This window comes from Triturus cristatus, chromosome 10 (assembly GCF_964204655.1).
Source record: "Triturus cristatus chromosome 10, aTriCri1.1, whole genome shotgun sequence".
Classification (NCBI taxonomy): domain Eukaryota; kingdom Metazoa; phylum Chordata; class Amphibia; order Caudata; family Salamandridae; genus Triturus; species Triturus cristatus.
The window spans coordinates 284,968,318-284,987,294 of NC_140593.1; the positions used below are offsets into that span (position 1 = coordinate 284,968,318).

At 45.2% G+C, this 18,977-nt stretch overlaps 1 protein-coding gene across 5 annotated transcripts in view; it reads right to left on the bottom strand.

Moving 5' to 3' along the window:
* The window catches only part of CDK14 (cyclin dependent kinase 14), a 2,110,677-nt gene that overhangs the window by 1,196,356 nt on the left and 895,344 nt on the right, over positions 1 to 18,977 (bottom strand). For all 5 annotated transcript variants that reach the window (XM_085631156.1, XM_085631160.1, XM_085631158.1 and 2 more), the window contains one exon: positions 7,478 to 7,572. In XM_085631156.1, the coding sequence (XP_085487282.1) occupies positions 7,478 to 7,572 (95 nt within the window). The remainder of the gene's footprint in view (positions 1 to 7,477; positions 7,573 to 18,977) is intronic.

Here is an 18,977-nt window from a genome sequence, read left to right on the forward strand (position 1 = left end):
ACGTGCTTCGGCGATGCAATGGTGACAGCGGCAGCACGCTTACTCGGCGATGCGACGGCAATTGCTTTGGCGGCGACACGCTTCTTTGTGGAGTCGCACTTCCAGTTTCCAGCGACACGCAGTCTCTTAGAAGGCCCAGCACAACAGCAGGCACTTCAAATCCCAGCAAGGGAATTCAGGGGGGAGCTGGGGGTGAAGTCTTGTATCCCTGAGACTTCAGGCAGGAGGCTAGCACAGTTCAAGTTGGAGATCTTCTTTAAGATGATGAAAGCACACTCAGTCCTTTTCTCCTTTCTTTGGCAATGAAGCAACCACTGAAGGCAAACTCCCAAACACACAGCACAGGGGTAGTCTCCTCCTTCAGCTTCCTGGTTCTTCTCCTCAGCAAAGGTTTGTCTTGATTCCCAGAAGTGATCTAAAGTTCTGGGGTCTGGGTCCCCCTTTTTATACACACAAATCCTTTGTCTCTGAAGGCAGAGGGTGTCTGCTCCTAGTCCAAACCATTTCTGGGTATTCTGCCAGTGCACAACTTCTTTCTTTGTAAATGTGGGCCAGGGCCATCAGACACACCACAGGAGGTGGAGTCACTATTGTGGAAGGCAGGCACAGCCCTATTAAGGCCCAGGTGCTACTCCTCCCACCACTCCTCATGCAGATAGGTCTATTCAGCCTTGTGCTGACGCACCCTGTCTCCTGGAGCCCCCCAGCACCTATCACTCACAAACCAGACATGGAATACACAACCTAGTAAAGGCAGGCTTGGATGGTTAGGCAAGAAAATACCTACTTTCTAAAAGTGGTATTTTCAAACACAGAATGTTAAAACCAACTTCACTAAAAGATGTATTTTATCATTCTGAGTTCAGGCATTCTAAACTTGAATTTCTACCTAGTTCCCAGAGTCAGTGAGGATTATAAGATGTTATAATCAAACTGCCCATTCTGGCCTATGGGAACAGGTAGCCTTGCAATAGTGAAAAACTAAATTGGCTGTAATTCACTAGAAGGACATGCCACACACATCAGGGAATGACCTACCTTTTACATACAATGCACCCTGCACTTACCAAGTCAACATGGCAGCACTAGGCTGCACACAGGCTCTGCAATGGCAGGCCTGAGCCACAGGTTACAAGCTGTTCAAGTGGGTGGCACAACCAGTGCTGCAAGCCGACCAGCAGCATTTGATTTACAAGCCCTGGGCACACATGGTGCACTGTACTAGGGTCTGAAAAGTAAACAAAATAAGCCAATTATGGGGTCACTAATCCATTAGAACAATTTAACATAGGGAGCACTTGCACTGTGGCACTGAATAGCAGTGGCACAGTGACCAAAGCATCTGGTTCAGCAAAACATATAGCAAAAACACAGGAGGCAACAGCAAGAAATGGAAGGGAGACCCACGCCAATGGTGCCAGGTCTAACATCCAGTTGTAATATATTTGAAATCCAATAGGGATTTAAGATTATGTGTGGATTTAAGATGCCTTAACAAGGCCATTTGGGTAGATGCATTTCCTTTACCCGATTAGAGGAACTAGTGTAATTCATTGGTGAAGCTACAGTGTTTACTACAATCAATCCGGCCAGCACCTATCACCAAATACAGCTGGATCATGAATCTAGGCATTGCACAACATTTATAACACAAGGGCATGTTTCAGTATAAAAGAATGCCATTTGAGTCGGCAAGCTCTTCTGCTGTCTTCCAGAGGGAGATGTCTATGATTTTACTGGGTATAACTGGTGCGGAGGTATTTCAGATAACATTTTGATACTTGGGAAGGACAAAGATGACCGTGATGGGAGCTTGAAGAATGTTTTACATGCTCCTAAGGAAAATGGTCTAACTGTGAAGGAAGACAAATGTGATTTGGGAAAACAGTAAGTGGAATAGCTGGGTCATGTTATATCTGAGAAAGGTATATTCCCTAAAATCAGTCATGTTGAAGCCATTGTTAGTGCTCTAGATCCCAAATGTAAGGAACAGTTGATGTATTTTTATTCTTATGTTGTGGAGAATTCTGCCTCCAAGGAGGTGAATTTATGAGCATTATTAGCACAAAAAAAAAGCAACATTTTGTTGGGTCAGACACACAACGAGTAGTTAATAGCAATCAAGTACGAAGTTGTAAATGCACCATATTTGAAGTCATTTGTGATGCAGGTGGATTGTACGATATCAGTAGAGGCTAGTGACTGTGGAGTAGGAACTGTACTATCACAATAGAAGAATGGCAATGAATGGCTGGTTGCATATGCATCTTGTACTCTTGACAAAAGCGCAAAGTAATTATTCTACGATAGAACAATAATTACTTGCTGCAACATGGGCTGAAGAACGTTTTGGGATGTGTGTGTGGGGAGAAAATTTTAAATTCATACAAACCATAAACCGTTGGTAAATATTTTTTTTTAAAAAAACGTACCCCAAGGTTAGCATGAATGGCTTCAAAGTTGCACATTTGCCATCATGATATTGTACATGTTCCAGGAAATAATAATTGTGTTGCTGATGGGCTGTCATGGTTACCAGCAGAATCATGTAACAGACATGAAATGGATGGGAGTGGATGTGATGTAGCATACAAGTATGAAGATGTGAAGTGTGGCATTATCGGAAGTGAAATGGATGGAAGAGATAGATAAGGACGTGGTGCTGTTGTCTATAAAAAAAATTTTTTGTAAAAGGATGGCCATTCGAACATCAATTGCAAGGTAAACATTGTACAAGGTAAAGGTGGAAATATCTATGTATAATGGAATTGGTTTGAGAGGAGATACATTTGTACCTTCTTTTGGAATATGTGAGAGTAGCAGCATCAAGTTGGGACATGAAGGCCATGGGAGGATGTCAAGTATGAGGAGTAAAAGTTAAGAAAATTTTTGGTGGCTAGGTCTGGTTGTTATGGTGGATCGTTGGGTGAGGGAGTGCAATGTGTGCAAGTCAAGTACTAAGAGATTAGAACTGTGGTGGTGCCTTTGCAAACTCTAGAATTACTTGATGGCCCATGGCGGAAGTTAGCGATTGATGGTGCCTTTTACTACATTACCATCCAAGGAGGCATATACTATTGTCCTCATAGACTATTATTCAAAGTGGACAGAAGTTTGTATGGTTGGTAGTGTTACCACAGAGGTGGTTGTTGAATTCTTGGAGGATGTTTTTTTCCAGAGAAGGTGTACCGAAGAAGTTGGTTTCTGATCATGGAGTGCAGTTTACGTCGAGTAAGATGCAGTCGTTTTTGGAAACGTGTTGCATCAATCATTTGAGAGTGTCTTTATATCATCCTCCCAGAAATGGCCAGGTTGAGAGTTTCAATGGAGTTATCAAAGAAGCAATACAATTGCCACTTACATCTGGTTAATCGTGGAAAAACCTCTTCAAAGTATGTAGTTGTCATACAGGATTACCCCACATTCTGTAACGTGCAGAACGTCATTTAAGTGTTAAGCAGAAGGAAGCATTCATCAAAATTTGTACCATGGTAGTTGAGGAATAAGAAAGAAGTAAAGGGGAGGTCAGAGATTGATCTCCAGATAAAGAGAAAAGTGGGAGGGTACGAAACGCAGGTTAAGAACAGAGTTAACATGGGTAAGAAGATGCCTGATATTTCGGTTGGTCAGTATCTGCGTGTGAGGAAGCCTGGCTTAGTGGAGAAGGGAGCACCTCGTTGAGGATTGTGAATGTGTTGGGAGGTGCAGTCAAATTTCAAGATGGAAGGGTTGAAATTTACGCCATTTGTTTTTATACAAGGGTGTTAGAGCACAAAGTGGTCAGAAGTGTGGTGTGCAGGATGATGTAAGTGGGTCTTTGAGGGGGAGGATGCGTGTTCAAGGGTTAAATCTGATTCTAGGGGGAGTGAGATGTTTTGGGATTGTGTGGTGGCTGGTGGTGGTGGAGTTTAAAGTGATCCAAAAGTACCGGTAGGTCGGAGTGTAAGGGAGAGGAAATTGGCAAGTCATCTTAAGGTGTTTATGATTAAGTGAATTGGATAAAAATAAAACAAGAGGAAGATATCATATATTCCCATGTTAGTATCCATTTTAGCTATGTTATGGTTTAGTGTATATTTGTATACTGGTATTTTGTTTCTTTACCGATGGGCATGTTTTATGTATTCATTTGCAATTGTTGTGTTGTTATATTGGGGAAGGCGTGTGGGACATTATAATGTTAGGATTGGAAGGTTGGTGTGGCCTAATATATAGTGTTGGAATGAGAACGCTGGTATTGGCAGTTTGCCGGTAGCAGCAATTTAGGTTGGTACTCAATGGCACTGCTTTCTGTAATGAGGAACAGAATCCTTGGCAATAAACCTCTTTATTTGTCCTACTTCGTGTGCTGGATTTATTCTTAACATATATTCTGTATTATGAGCATGCAGTATCATCGAGGGGCTCTGGTGACATTTACAAACCATGAGGCCGTAAAACATACGGCTTATAAAGGTAATCTGAACCCACAGATGGCAATATAGAACCAAATCATGCATGTTACTCTTTATGTATTTTTCATATTACATGATCTATTAATTGATTTATGTACTCTTTTGAAAGATTCAGAGCATATGAGAAACATCCATTTAGTATTCATTGTTTGAGACTATAAAGTTTTAAATTGTGAACAATCTTCAAATATTTAAAATGTGTTGTATGCAATAACATGTATTATTAGAAAATCACATTTTAAAATGCATAGAACATTGAAAGAAATAAGCATGCACTCTGAAATGTCTGTTCCATTGTTAGTACAATGACAAAATAGAGTAGGTTTAACAAGACCTGTATAAAGAAAGAAAATAAAGTACAATGTGGGACAGAATAACTTTTTGACATGACTCTGCATTTACAATGTTTATTTTCACACACTGGGGAGGATTCATTGGTAGACGCTTGCATCAAGCATAGGCCCACAGAGGTGAGATCGATAAGAGTGCTGAATAATGTCCTAAGACCAGCACTATGAATAAGAAAACACTTTGGTTACCAGCATGGAATTGAATATGAAATGCAGTGTTTAACTTTTTTCTTTCTTTGGGGGAAGCGAAAACTTCATCAAATTAATTTAGCATCCTGAATTATGGGAAATTATTAAAACAAGAAAAACCACTGAAATTTGTAAGACTTAGTTAGGAAGACATTTAATAGCATGTGCAACAGCCATGCAAACCATTACTAGCACAACGATGCAAGTACAAATACAGTAAATCATCTTACAGATATGATTACATATCATGTTACTCTTTTAATTTCGACAGTGACAACTCAAATGTTTTGGCTTGTGTATGTGTTTCCGCCTAATGGCATTTTGTTTTAGCGGATTCGATTTATTGGTGTAAATAATGTCAGGTCATAAGCATTGCATTTGATGTGCAAGTTATGATTTACATGGCTGTTGTGAGAGTTATGGATTGTATGGAACATATTTACAATAACTTGCAAATTCAAGGGTTTTTTGGATTTTAGTTTAAAACCATAACCTCACTTTAATTTCTATGGTATATTGTTCTAACCAAAGACATGCATCATTTCATCTTAATGATTATATTTTCTGTGATTCTTTCAATCATATACCACATCTAGGATACACCTGCATCTAACACCTCACAGGTGGCCAACCCCCACTGCATCTAACTTTAGGTTGTGCGCAGCAGGGTTGGGCACAGAAATTGGCATTCCACAAGGCTCTATACCTCACTCTTTATGAGAAGCCAGCCCCACTGTAAAAAGCCACTTGCTGTAGAATGGCCATGGTATTGGGAAGGGGTGTCATGTCCCACACTCAATGATAATAAATAGCATGTTTTACTCTGCATATCTGCTCTATCTATATGTATCTATCTAATTGCTACCTGGCAAAAGGAGTGCCACAAAGAAACTTAATTCATACCTGGTCTATGCTTGCGTTTTACACGTACATGGATGAATGCTTTCTGGGGTCTTAACGGTTTCAATACAGAGTTCACCCATAAGCCTTTACTAAACTTCCACAAAACATTTTGCTTCGTCATGTGACCTTGATGAAATACATGTCCCAGTGCTTTTCACCCTCAATCTGGGCATGGTATCTGACTACTAGAAAACTTACCAATGGCCAATGCACCCAATCTGTCAATGCATGCACTGTTTCAGGACAGCTGACATGGCTCTGCTTTTCTACTACAATGCTATAGACTCAGGTCTGTTAGCTGCAACAAAGGGCTGACTGCAAAATGTGCATCAGTTAGCCCACCCAATTACTGGGGTTTATTTTACCCCTGCTGTGGAGAACATAGTAGCTGCCACAAATATTCAATTATGACCACTAACAGAGCAATTTATGGAGGTACCAAAGTCTAGCGTTTCAACATAGCCTTTCAGAGGGCAGACTGTTGTGCCTTCTGCAAGGGCACAACAAGAGTCACATCATGCTCCTGGGGAAGACTGATATCAAACAGGAGGCTTCAAACATTTGTTTGGCCCCATCTGTGTTACCCATTTCAGGGGTGTAAAGTTAGTGCCCACTCAGTATAAAGTGAGTGTTCCCTCATGTACATGGCATATGACCCATGAAAATCAGGAATGTATTTGCCCATAATACAGAGATGTTTGCCAAGACCCTGGAGACAAAATAACTGCGAGACCTCAAGGATGTTGCACAAGCAGGACCCCCTTAGAGCCTGCTTTAGAATGAGGCCCTTAGGGATCCTGTAACCCTTCAGTAAATTCTGACCAGGGGATCCTTTACTACATCTAAAAGTGAGACAGGGGTCCTCTGCAGAGTTAAGGAAAGAGTGTCAGTGACCAAATTCTCAGTGCCTTTGTAGCCACAGCAAACAATAGCCATATTTGGGTTCCTGCATACAGTCAACACTGCACTAGCCCTTGTACCACCCCCCCTCACAAACAGCTGGAAGGAACATGCAGGGAAACATTTAGTTGCAGCAAAACCACCTCTCCAAATTTCCAAGCTGTGCTCTGTCTGTGGCACATGCACACACTAGCCAGGTTAGTTATTCACTGCAAACACCAAATGCTTTTGTAAAGGCGCCCGAATCTCAGGTTTTGGATGGAGTTTACTTCCATAACTTAAGATCCATCATCTGAACTGTACTCTCAGGCTCTGATATCGCCATTTACATATGTATGATGCATGTTATCCTGAACAAAATAACACAACATAATATGAAGCATAGCTTTAATTACTGTATCATAACATTGCTTATTAGTGACACACTGTATATTGTTCACTCGAGTACCAATGACGATAACATTATTATATTATTTTTTGGATTCTGCACTTTTAAAAGCATGGATATTAAATGTGAAATATCTCAAAGCTGAAGGTGCAGAATTTTTACTTAAGCGTTTTCCTACATTTTAAGGAGTCAAGTTTCTTGAGAATAATATGTAGTATACAGTACAGCATTACGTTTATAATGATCATAATCACCATTACAAGTTTGAGGTATTCTTTGGAAGCTTTCCTTACCACATATTCAAAGACAAGTGTCAGCGTCTCCTTGGTGTGGATGATATCATGAAGTAGAACTATGTTGGCATGCTTCAGTCCTTTCAAAAGTGAAGCTGAAAAAACAAAGCAAATACCTCAGCTATATATTACATACAAAAAAAGGCTAAAAGTCACAAAACATTCAGGCAAACTATCAAGCATTCAGAATGTTAGGATTAGAAATGTGCAGCACTCACTATTTATGTATAGAAAATTGTGGATTGCATTTTTATAGAACTGTAAGATCTATTTCTTGTAAAAGATTTATTTCATACATGAAACTCCTTCCTCTATACACCCTTAATAAGTGAACTGGTTGGTGTTATTGTGCACTCTGCATGCACTTCTTATACAAGGACCCGTATTATTTGAGGTGCTCCTGAGGCAAAAAGGGTGTGGGCAGCTGCTTTTTGCACCACTTGAACACTTATGTATGACAGAAGAGGATGTAGACGCTTGTGCATTGCCATCTGTAATACTGATCATGCCAGTCCATATACAGAGCTGGCACAATCTCAAGGGGGCATTCCCTCATTTGCATAAGAGCATAATCAAATACAAATGAGGGAACAAATGAGGGAACGCTTTTCTTCTGCACCTGCGTCATATAATAGAGGAGGAGCAAAGGTAAAAAGGCTGTAAGGAGAAGTACCAACTGTGAATTACATAGACTTAGTGCACAGTCAGTGTGCTCCCAAGGGTGGCAATTGTTTGGGGGGCGAGGGAGGGTGATTATTGTGCCGCCCCCCACCCCCCACCAAGGCATTTCCATACAGGCCAGTGCAATCACTCAGGGGGATCTCTGCCACCCTTTAAAATGCAGGCCGGTTGCCACCTGCACAGTTAAACATGGATGAGCTGCGCATCAAACCACCTGTCTGCCTTTCACTAATGTGCTGTACCCATGAAAGCGTGAGTTTGGTTTAAGTGAAAATCTCAGGAAACTGTAGAACATGCATGGTGAGCTGGGTTTGTGAATGCCCCAATAGTTACTTTGTATATATGAAAAGTAGTGCTTAATTTGTCAAACAAAGAGTGCCAGTGCCCAAAAATCTACTCAGAAGCCCATAGCTGGTGCTATCAAAAGTCAGTGCCCCTAATACCAAGGCTGTGTAGACTTAAATCCAATTCAGGCCTCTTTAATCCACTACCAGATACTCATAGCTTTTTTATCTCATTCTTGCAGGTTCCTGCTTTCTCCCTTTGGGACGTTTTCTCTGTCTTTCTCTTTCTGATACTTTCTGTTTTGCTTTGTTTTCCTCTCTTCCTCTTGATGAGCAGACCCCCAAGAACCACCGGCTCGAATTAAGCACTGTTGAAGTGCATATTCTTGCCCAGGCTGCAACACTCCTCAGGATACACCTATGTTTTCGACTCTAGTTAGAATTCTCTTGTGCATAATCCACATACATCTATTAAACCTATGCACACACTTTACACATTTGTGAAATGCATACAATGTATGGATTACTAAATGATGCCTTTTTATAGATATAAGTGAACATTATGTCTGGAAAAACTGTGAGACTCTGCTCTGTCCTTTTAATATGGCAAGTCAGCAACAAGGTCCCATGCCTGTCTTCAAAACTTTAACCGATGTTATCTCTCTCACCTACATTCCATACACACATCACTAGAAAATACATTCTGAGACTATTTTTCCAAAGGGGGGGGCTCCCCTCCCCAAGCCTTTACAGTGCCGGTAACCCCATGCCCAGAGGTCTTAAGTGGGTGCGCCAGGGCCCACTCGTGGCAATCACAGCACACACCGTTGGGGGAAGTGGGGGGAGTGCATGATGAACTCACCAAGCATTGCTCCAAAACTACGTGAGCGGCTGATTTGAATTTTCACGCTGGGCAGTATTACCACCATTACCAGCATTAATAAGCCCCAGGAACCACATTCTCCAGGGATAATTGTCATATTCAAGGGGAGGTCGACCACATGGCTCCTCTCCATAAGCTTAATTGACCACGGCGACCCCATCTCCCACAGCCTCATTACTTTCTGGGTGGGTCCCCCAGTCCCTACCCTGGGAACCAACCAAGCAAAATGTTGGATACATTTTTGTGATTTGTTGTAAATCCCTACAGGAGTTTGGGAGATATCAAAGAAAATCCAAATTTGTATATATAGAGACACAGATCCTCCGAGGATCAAATAGTACCTAGGCTGATATCGATTGGCTGCCAACACTTCAAGCAGGAAGAGTTGGCATCCCAAAAAAATGTAAAAAAGAAAAGGGGGAAAAGTAGGAATACCCTAACCCTCTAGGCCTGGGGTCCCCACCAAGGCAAACATCATTTTTGTTTGAAATATTTGCTGCAAAATAGTCTGTGCCATGAAAAGCAATAGAGGGGGGCTGCATGGCCCCCCTTCTGGAGCCATAAATGGCCCTGGGTCTGCCACCCCAGGGCCGGCTCCTGCTATGTCCCAGGGTGCCGATGCCCAGGACACAGCAGCTTGTTCTCGCTTGGCAGGAGCTGAAAACTCCTGCCAAGTGAGAACAAACACTAACTCTGCTCCCAGCAAGTGGGAGCTGTCAAACCGCTCCCGCTTGCTGAGAGCGGTTTTTTCATTTGTTTCCCTGCCCGCTGCCATGTTAGCAGGGAAACTGATGAAAGGCTAGCTTCCGCATGCAGGGAGCTGCATATTTAGCAGCTCCCTGTGTGCGGGAGCAATGCTGGCTCCCGCTGGAGGTTAGGAGCAGGAAGGGAACGCGGGGCATTCAGGCTCCCCTGTGGTCTTCAACATAGCACACTGGGTGCAGGGCCACGGGGGATGCAGTCCCCAGGGCTGAAATCAGGCTGGAGAGGGGAGGGGGCACACTGCTCCCTTTCCCCACTGAAGTTTAGCCGGGCTCCCAGCGATGGGGCCCCCAGGGCTGAAATCAGGCTGGAGAGGGGGGCCACTCTGCTCCCTTCCCCCATTGAAGTTTTGCTCGGCTCCCAGCGATGGGGTCCCTGGAGTTGAAATCTGCCAGGGAAGGCGGGCAGCACAGCTCCACTCCCCTTCACTAACTGCTGCGTGCAAGTACATTTCCTCTCGTATTCCACATTTAAAAATGATCTGAAATCCTTAATGAAGGTGACTGCATCGTTGATCTATTGGCAAGCAATCTGATCTTGGGTGACTGTGATGAGGGATTTCTTTCTTGTCGTCTCCTGGTGACATCGGAGTCAATGATTCTCCCTTTTAATTACACTGAGTAAGAGCAAATGCCCAAAATCATCTGCAAGCTCCTCCCGTTTGGCCACGCATTGTTTTTCTTAGTAGTATGTAAAGGTTTTCCAGCCTTTTTTCACATTGATGGACAGCTTAACAAAAAGCCCTCGAGTGGGTTTTCCGCGTTTTTAGTTACGTGTTATTAATACACTGGAATACAAGGACATCTCCACCAAACAAAGAAGCACTTACATCATTTAGTTAAGGAGAAGCACCCCTGTTGGTGGCGATTCGTGTGTTTGTAGTCTTGTCATCTTCTCTGGACGAGGATTCACGTTATCACAGACTTGTGGATGAAGACGCTCAAGGAACAATCACACTACCAAAATTATATGCACACCTCGTGGTCCTTTACGCAGCTGTAGTGCAGAATATGCAGGAGACATTACCCAATGAAGCAGCACTTACTAATTAACCTGATTAAAGTACTCCAGTTGGGTATACGTTTTTAGCAAAACTGGGGACTCAACGGAAAGCACTTCCAAATATAAACACAGAAGGTGCCCTAGCTGAAGGTCCACTTCAGTAAAGCACAAACGTTCATAACTTCTTGGGCTTAGCGAAGGCAATTCAAATATGTTCCCTCTTGTATTCCAGGTTGAAAAACAATCTGAAATCCTTAATGGAGGTGAATGCATCGCTGATCTAATGGAGCGCAATCCGATCTGTAGTGACCGTGACAAGTGGTTTCTTTCTTGCCGACTCCTGGTGAAAGCAAAGTCTGTGGTTCTCCCTTTTAAATACCCTAAGTATGCAAATGCCCAATATCCATAGCCCAACACTCACACCCACTCAGGGACACACACAGGCACTCACAGGCCCACACAGCCACTCACACACCCACTCACAGACCCATAGCACCATTCACAAACCCAGTCACAGACTCATACAGGCACTCACACACACACACACACACTCACAGACTGACACAGGCATGCACACATCCACTCACAGACCCACACAGGCACTTACACACCCATTGACCCACAGCACCATTCAGACACTCACACATACACAGACACCCACACACCCACTCACTGACCAATAGTGCCACTCACACACCCACTCACAGACTCACACAGGCAGTCACACACCCACACAGCCACTTACACACCCACTCATAGATCTAGAGTTCAACTCACAGAACCAGTCACAGACCCACAAAGACACCCTCACACCCACACAGGCACTCACAGGCCCATAGTGTCAGGCCGAGCACCCGGTAAACACTGACTGCCCCATCCCGATAATATCCGGGAAAAGACTACGTTTCCCATGAGGCACAGCGCGAGGCGCGTTTCACGTAACGTGCATGCGTGCGCCAAACCTTTATCCGTGAGCCCGGAAGTACTGACAGGCGCTGGTTATTCCATTGCTGAAAGCAGTCCCGGCGTTCCGTGTGACGTTCAGACCCGACGGCCAGCTTCTGAGACTCCCGCTTCCAAGCCGTGAGTAATTCTGGTAGAGCCATTCCCGACCCCGAGTCGATGTCTTTCGGGTTCGCTCCTCTGTTGGAGAGACTGTTGCTACGTCTCGTGCAGAGGAGCGCTAAAGTATACTTAGGTGCCATTTCCAACCTGGAGTTGGTGCTTTCCTTGTTCGCTCCTCTGTTGGAGAGACTGTTGCCACGTCTCGTGCAGAGGAGCGCTAAAGCTTCGTGTGCCATTCTCCAACCCGGAGTTGGTGTTTCCCTTGTTCGCTCCTCTGTTGGAGAGACTGTTGCCACGTCTCGTGCAGAAGAGCGCTAAAGCTTCGTGTGCCATTCTCCAACCCGGGGTTGGTGCGTTCCTTGTTCGCTCCTCTGTTGGTGAGACTGGTGCCACGTCTCGTGCGGAGGAGCGCTAAAGCTTCTTGTGCCATTATTCCAACCCGGAGTTGGTGCTTTCCCTGTTCGCTCCTCTGTTGGGGAGACTCCAAGGAGGAGCCTCGTGCAGAGGAGCGCTAAAGTGTCGTGGGGTGCATAATTTGTTCCTCTGTTGGAGAGACGGTTGCCACGTCTCGTGCAGAGGAACGCCCAAGATTACTATCTTTTCGCCCAGTTACCAAGCCAGTCTCTTCAGTCCGTTCAGCTGCTGGAGGGCCCACTGGGAGAGAAACACCACACCCACCGGCAGTAAGACTCCCTCACGGGAGACATTGCTTCCCTGTATTGTTTGTTTCTGACATGTCGGGGTATAGATGAGATTGGGGCTTTGGTACGCTTTACGTAGGAGACGAACCACGCTCACGCCCCTATTTGCTTGACTAACTCCCCTGTTGAGGAAAGACAATTATTCTCGCAGAGAGTAGACAAGTATCATTATTTCGTTTGACAGGAGGGAAAGCACACAGTGAACAACCCCGCCACAACTGTCCTGTTTGTTCTCTTTTCTTTTCAGGTATGGGTGGGGCGGAACCCTAGAGTATCCCTCAGATAACCACTATATGCCCACGAGAATTGGTATCACTACATAAGTATTGATTGTGTGCTTTCTCTTTGCAGATCTCCTTCCCCGCAGTCCCTACCCTTTCCTTCCCTCGCTTGACCACTTCACTAGTCCGCGCTATTTTATAATCCGGACTTGGGGAGGTCAAGAGGTGGACCCCATTCAGCATCAGCACAGCTCCGAGGAGACCAGGAACGCGAATGTGACAGAATAACCAGCCCACGAGTTTGTTTCTTCCCGGTTGTGCTGGTGTCAGATTGGCCACCCTGGAGGATGTCATGGCCGCTTTGGCTGTTGTGCAGGCCGAGCTTACGGCCTCACGTACTGAGACCGCCGCTCTCCAAGACAGAGTAGAGAGGATGCAAAGAAATCCGTTTGATGCAGGGGGTCCCTCACGCCATACCCCAGTTCCTGTAGCAGTTGAGATGCCCACACAAATTCCGTTGGCCTCTCCTGAACGGTTTTATGGGGACAACAGAAAGGTGCAAGTATTCATAACCCAGGCCCTACTTCACTTTAACTGTAAACCCCGGTTATTCGCCACAAATCAAGCGAGAGTGGCCTTCGTGATATCCTATCTGGCCGGAGAAGCGGCGCAGTGGGCAGTGCCACTGGTAAGAAGAGATGACCCTTTGCTGTACGACTGGGACGCGTTCAGAACCGAATTTGAGAAAACCTTTGACCGAAGGACCGAGTCCTTCGCTGCGGACAGAGACTTATTGGAACTTCGACAGGGAAGTACCGATTTGATTACATACCTAAACCACTTTCGGCGGTTGGTGGCAGAGACCGACTGGCCTGAATCCAAACAAGCCACCCTTTTCTATCAGGGACTGAAGGATGAGCTGAAAGACGTCCTTGCCCAGATCGACCCGCAACCCTCAACGTGCTCCGCTCTCATTGAGTTGACCTTACGACTGGACCATCGCCTCAAACAACAGAAAGGAGACCACAGGCGAAAGGACAGAACTCCGTTACAACATGATCGTGGTCCTTCCACGGACTCTTCGGGTAGCAGACCCGAACCTATGGAAATCGGAGCCGTTCGAGCGTCTCTCACCCTGAGCGAGAAGGACCAGAGAAGGAAGCAAGGCCTCTGTCTCTATTGCGGAAAGAAGGGGCACTTCCTACGCGATTGTCCAGTGCGACCTAGGTATGGACGCTCCCGACCGGGACAAATGGCCGCAGTCACTACCAACAAGGACACGGAAAACATCAAAGCTTGAAGGCACAAGAAGGGGAGCCATCAAGCAAGTATCTGATCCCTTCTATTAGCAGCCATGACATAGTAGAGAGAAAACATTTCTACATTGAGTTAGACATCCAGGTGGAAAACCTAATAAAGCATACAAAGGCCATGGTCGATTCGGGCGCCAATGGGTGTTTTATTGATTACAAAGAAGCCCAACGACTACAGCTGCATCTCATCCAGAAAACAACTCCTGAAAAAGTATATGCCGTGGACGGCAAAGAATTAGAGTCAGGCTCTATCAGTTACGTTACCAGAGAATACGAAATTGTCTATGGAGGGTATCACCACGAGCTGTTGTCCTTCCAAGTGATTCATGCCCCACACTATGGAGTGATCCTTGGTCTCCCCTGGCTGCAGAAACACGAACCTACCATACAGTGGTCCAACCAGACGTTAACCTTGCAGTCCCGCTTCTGTCAGAACAGGTGCAACCGGTCCACCACACGACCCTCAAAGACGTTAGCCACTGGTTTTCATGTGGCCACAGCGGCAGAAAAGGATGTGACGCTGCCGGAGTGCTACACGAAACACGCGGAAGTGTTCAGTGACAGTAAGGCGGAAGAACTCCCCCCACACCGGGACTACGACTGCCGGATCGATTTGGTTCCGGGCGCTGAGATCCCGTGCGGTAGAATCTATGCCCTCACCACTCCCGAAAACCTCCATCTCCGGGAATATCTGGACAAATACTTACAATTGGGGTTCATCCGTCCTTCCAGATCACCAGCGGCATCCCCCCTTTTTTTTATACCCAAGGCTAACGGGGATTTGCGATGTTGCATTGATTATAGAGCCTTGAATGCCATCACTGTAAAAAACCAATACCCGTTGCCCTTGATTCCAGTTCTACTAGAACAAGTGAAGACCGCGGTGGTATATACCAAATTGGACCTACGAGGGGCGTATCATCTGGTTCGCATGAGAGAAGGCGATGAATGGAAGACGGCCTTTAAGACGCGGTATGGGCTATTCGAGTACTTGGTCATGCCCTTCGGGCTGTGTAATGCCCCAGCCGCGTTTCAGTTTTTCCTGAATGACGTTCTGCGACCATTCTTGGATCGATTCGTTGTTGTCTACAACGACGACATTCTGGTGTATTCAGCTACCGAAGAAGAACACCGAGACCATGTGGGAAAAGTATTACAGGCACTTCAGGACCACCAACTCTATTGCAAAATATCCAAATGTGAGTTCCACGTGACCACTGTGGAGTTCTTGGGGGTAAAGCTCACCCCATCGGGTCAAGTTATGGCGGAAAGGAAAGTTAAAGCGATCCTTGACTGGCCACAGCCTCGGAATGTGAAGGAAATCCAGAGTTTCCTGGGTTTCGCCAACTTCTATAGAAGATTTATCTCTAACTTCTCGGATAAGGTAACGCCTCTCACCAGACTCACTCGAAAAAAGGTTCCCTTTTTCTGGTCTTCTGACGCCCAAGGGGCTTTTGAGCAGCTCAAACGAGCCTTTACGTCTGCCCCTGTGTTGGCCCATGCCTGTCCGGAGATACCCTTCATCGTGGAAGCGGATGCTTCAGAAGTGGCGGTGGGAGCGGTACTTTCGCAGAGGAACGAGGAAACCGGTCACCTCCACCCGATCGCTTTCATGTCTAGAAAGCTCAATTCCACAGAGCAGAACTACACGATAGCGGAGAAGGAGCTCTTAGCTATAAAGGATGTATTTAGCGAATGGAGGCACTGGTTATTGGGAGCCGCTCATCAAGTCACCGTTTACACCGATCATCGGAACCTCCAATTCATGCGAGCCGCACGTCATCTCACCCCTCGTCAACTCCGGTGGATGCTGTTCTTTGCGGAGTTTCATTTCCTTATTACCTTTCGCCCCGGCAAAGACAATCTGAAAGCCGACGCTCTTACAAGACAAGAATCCTCGCCAGTCCACTCCGGAACAATGGAAAGGGCCATTATCTAACCCACCAGAGTGATTGGGGCCGTCCACACGGATTTGTTCCTACAGAAGACCAAGCACGGTTTGAATTCGTTTACGTGGAGGACCTGGTCAAAATTCCACCCTGAATGGAAAAACCACCAAGGTCTGTTGATGAAAGGTCACCAACTCTTGATCCCAACACAAGAGTTACGAAGAATGGTATTCACTTGGTGTAACGGCCTTCCCTGTGCCGGACATCCCGGAGGGAAGAAAACCCTGGAAAAAATACTGAGACAATTTTGGTGGCCCACGATTCATGCAGATGTCTTGTCTTGGGTGAAAAGCTGCTCCACTTGTGCCCAGATGAAAGCTGACCATCGCCCTACACAGGGATTGTTACAACCTCTACCTACACCCAATACCCCCTGGGAACGCTTTTCAGTGGATTTCATCGTGGGGTTACCTAAAGACCAAGGGTGCACTGCTATTGTGGTTGTAATTGACTATCTATCCAAAATGGGTCACTTTATTGCCTGTAAACAAGTTCCAACAGCAAGCTCCTTAGCCAAGTTGCTTCTAACCCATGTAATCCGGCTTCATGGCCTCCCGAAAGTTATCGTTTCGGACAGGGGGGCCCAATTCACTGCCCGTTTTTGGAAAACCTGGTGCTCTGAACTCAAGATAGAATCCGCACTTTCCACCAGTTTTCACCCGCAAACCGATGGCCAAACTGAAAGACTTAATCAGACGCTAAAACAATTTCTCCGATGCTACGTGAACAACAATACAGAGGCGTGGGTGGAGTGGCTATGGGTAGCTGAGATAGCTTACAATAGCGCTAAACACGCCTCCACACAACACTCCCCTTTCTTTAGCACTTACGGTTTTCACCCCCGGTTTACTCCACTTATCCTTCCACATCAGAACTCCAAGCTCCCTACAGTACAAGAAAGACTGGAACATATCCGTAGCACTTTACTCGACACCCGAGATAAGTTGCTCCACGCCAAGACGAAGTATAAAGCCCAGGCAGACAAACACAGACGACCAGGTCCCACATACAAACAAGCATTTGCAATGCAATAGGTCTCGCATTTACGCAAGTTTGAGCTATTGGCATTGTAAATAACAATGCCTTTTATTTATGTTTTACAAACAGACACAAAAATAAAAGGCATTGTCATTTATAATGCCAATAGCTCAAACTCGCGTAATTACGAGACCTATTTCATTGCAAATGCTTGTTATTTTATTCGTCCTTCACCAGCAGGATTTACCTTTAATAAGGAGAGGGGTAGAAAGTCTTTCCTCTAATGGCCCCTTCTCCATCAGGCCGTCGGCGGAAGCTTTCCATCGATTGAGCCTACAGCGGCTCCGTCAACGGAAGCTGATAGTCTACCCAAGTCTAAATAAGGTGGAAGGGGCAAGGCTTTGGGGGACAGGGTATTCCGCCACATCTGTGACAGAGTACGCTGTCTGCACAATTGTAAATCAGCACCTTAGTAATAAGTTTGTTTCTCTGCAAAGCGTTATGCCTATTCATCCTTTCATTCTTCCAGTGCTGATATCAAGACTACTGAATTAAATAAAAGAGAGCTTTTTTAACACAATATACACCTGTTGTGATGTGTAGTGTGTCTGTAATATTGCAATGGGTTGCATTACAACAGTTACAGGTGACTCACAGAGCGGTGCAAAGTAAAACTATCAGGGGAGAGGATGTGGTCCGTCGGCTAGACTGCCAACTTTGGTGCTGGAAACAAGGGTTCCAGCCTCGGGGTTGCGTCCACATCCTGCGATTCTGGGCAAAACACTTAATCTCCCTGTGCCAGTGTAAATACGGTGCTCGTGTAAAGCGCTCCGATACCTTTGGGTCGAGTTCGCGCTATATAAATATGCAAAAAAACAAAAGGCCTAGATTGCTTGGTGGGTCGATGATTTTTTCGGAATAGCATTTAAAACGGCTTCCATACAGCGCTACACACATCTTTGCGGACCCTTCTGCCCACTGCTGCCTACTGCCTTTGCCTGCGTTTTCAGAACTGCAATGAAAGCACAGGCAAAGAAAAAAGTGTTGGCAGCCATCTTGGAGTGTTATTTTGTTTTACTTCGAGAGACCAGTTGCATTGTGTGTAGAGCGGAAGAGACAAGGTCATCAGCAATGGCTGTTGGCAAACTGTTGTCTGCTAAAGTGTAATCCATATTCTGACGGAATCAGTCAGATAAAAACTCTGTTTTTAACTATTGTACTTCTACATTTTCTAAAAACTGCTTCAAAATGTTCTACTTTCTACCTCAACATCATGAAATCCGTGATTAATAGAGAAAGGTAGTTAAAACAATGATCGTCCTCTACAACTTTCACAGGGCCCTAACTATCAAGTTCATCCAAAAATTGATTGAACGATTCCATCAAACTCATGTTAAAAACAATAAAAAGCGAAAGATTCGAGGGTGATAGTAAACATGGAATTTGATATTACACGAGTTTGATAACCTCTGAGAAACACTGAGGTTTTCAAGGGTTGTATAGATAGTAGCAAACAAGCAACGCTTTCATTATCACCCATCTGACCTCAATGGCCCGTCTGGAACAGCGTATTCAGGGTCTCCATTAGGTAGACGCAGGGGAACTGACCACCGCTGAATAGTCATGAGCAAAGAGATTTCCCGCTTATCCCTCAGTTCTTC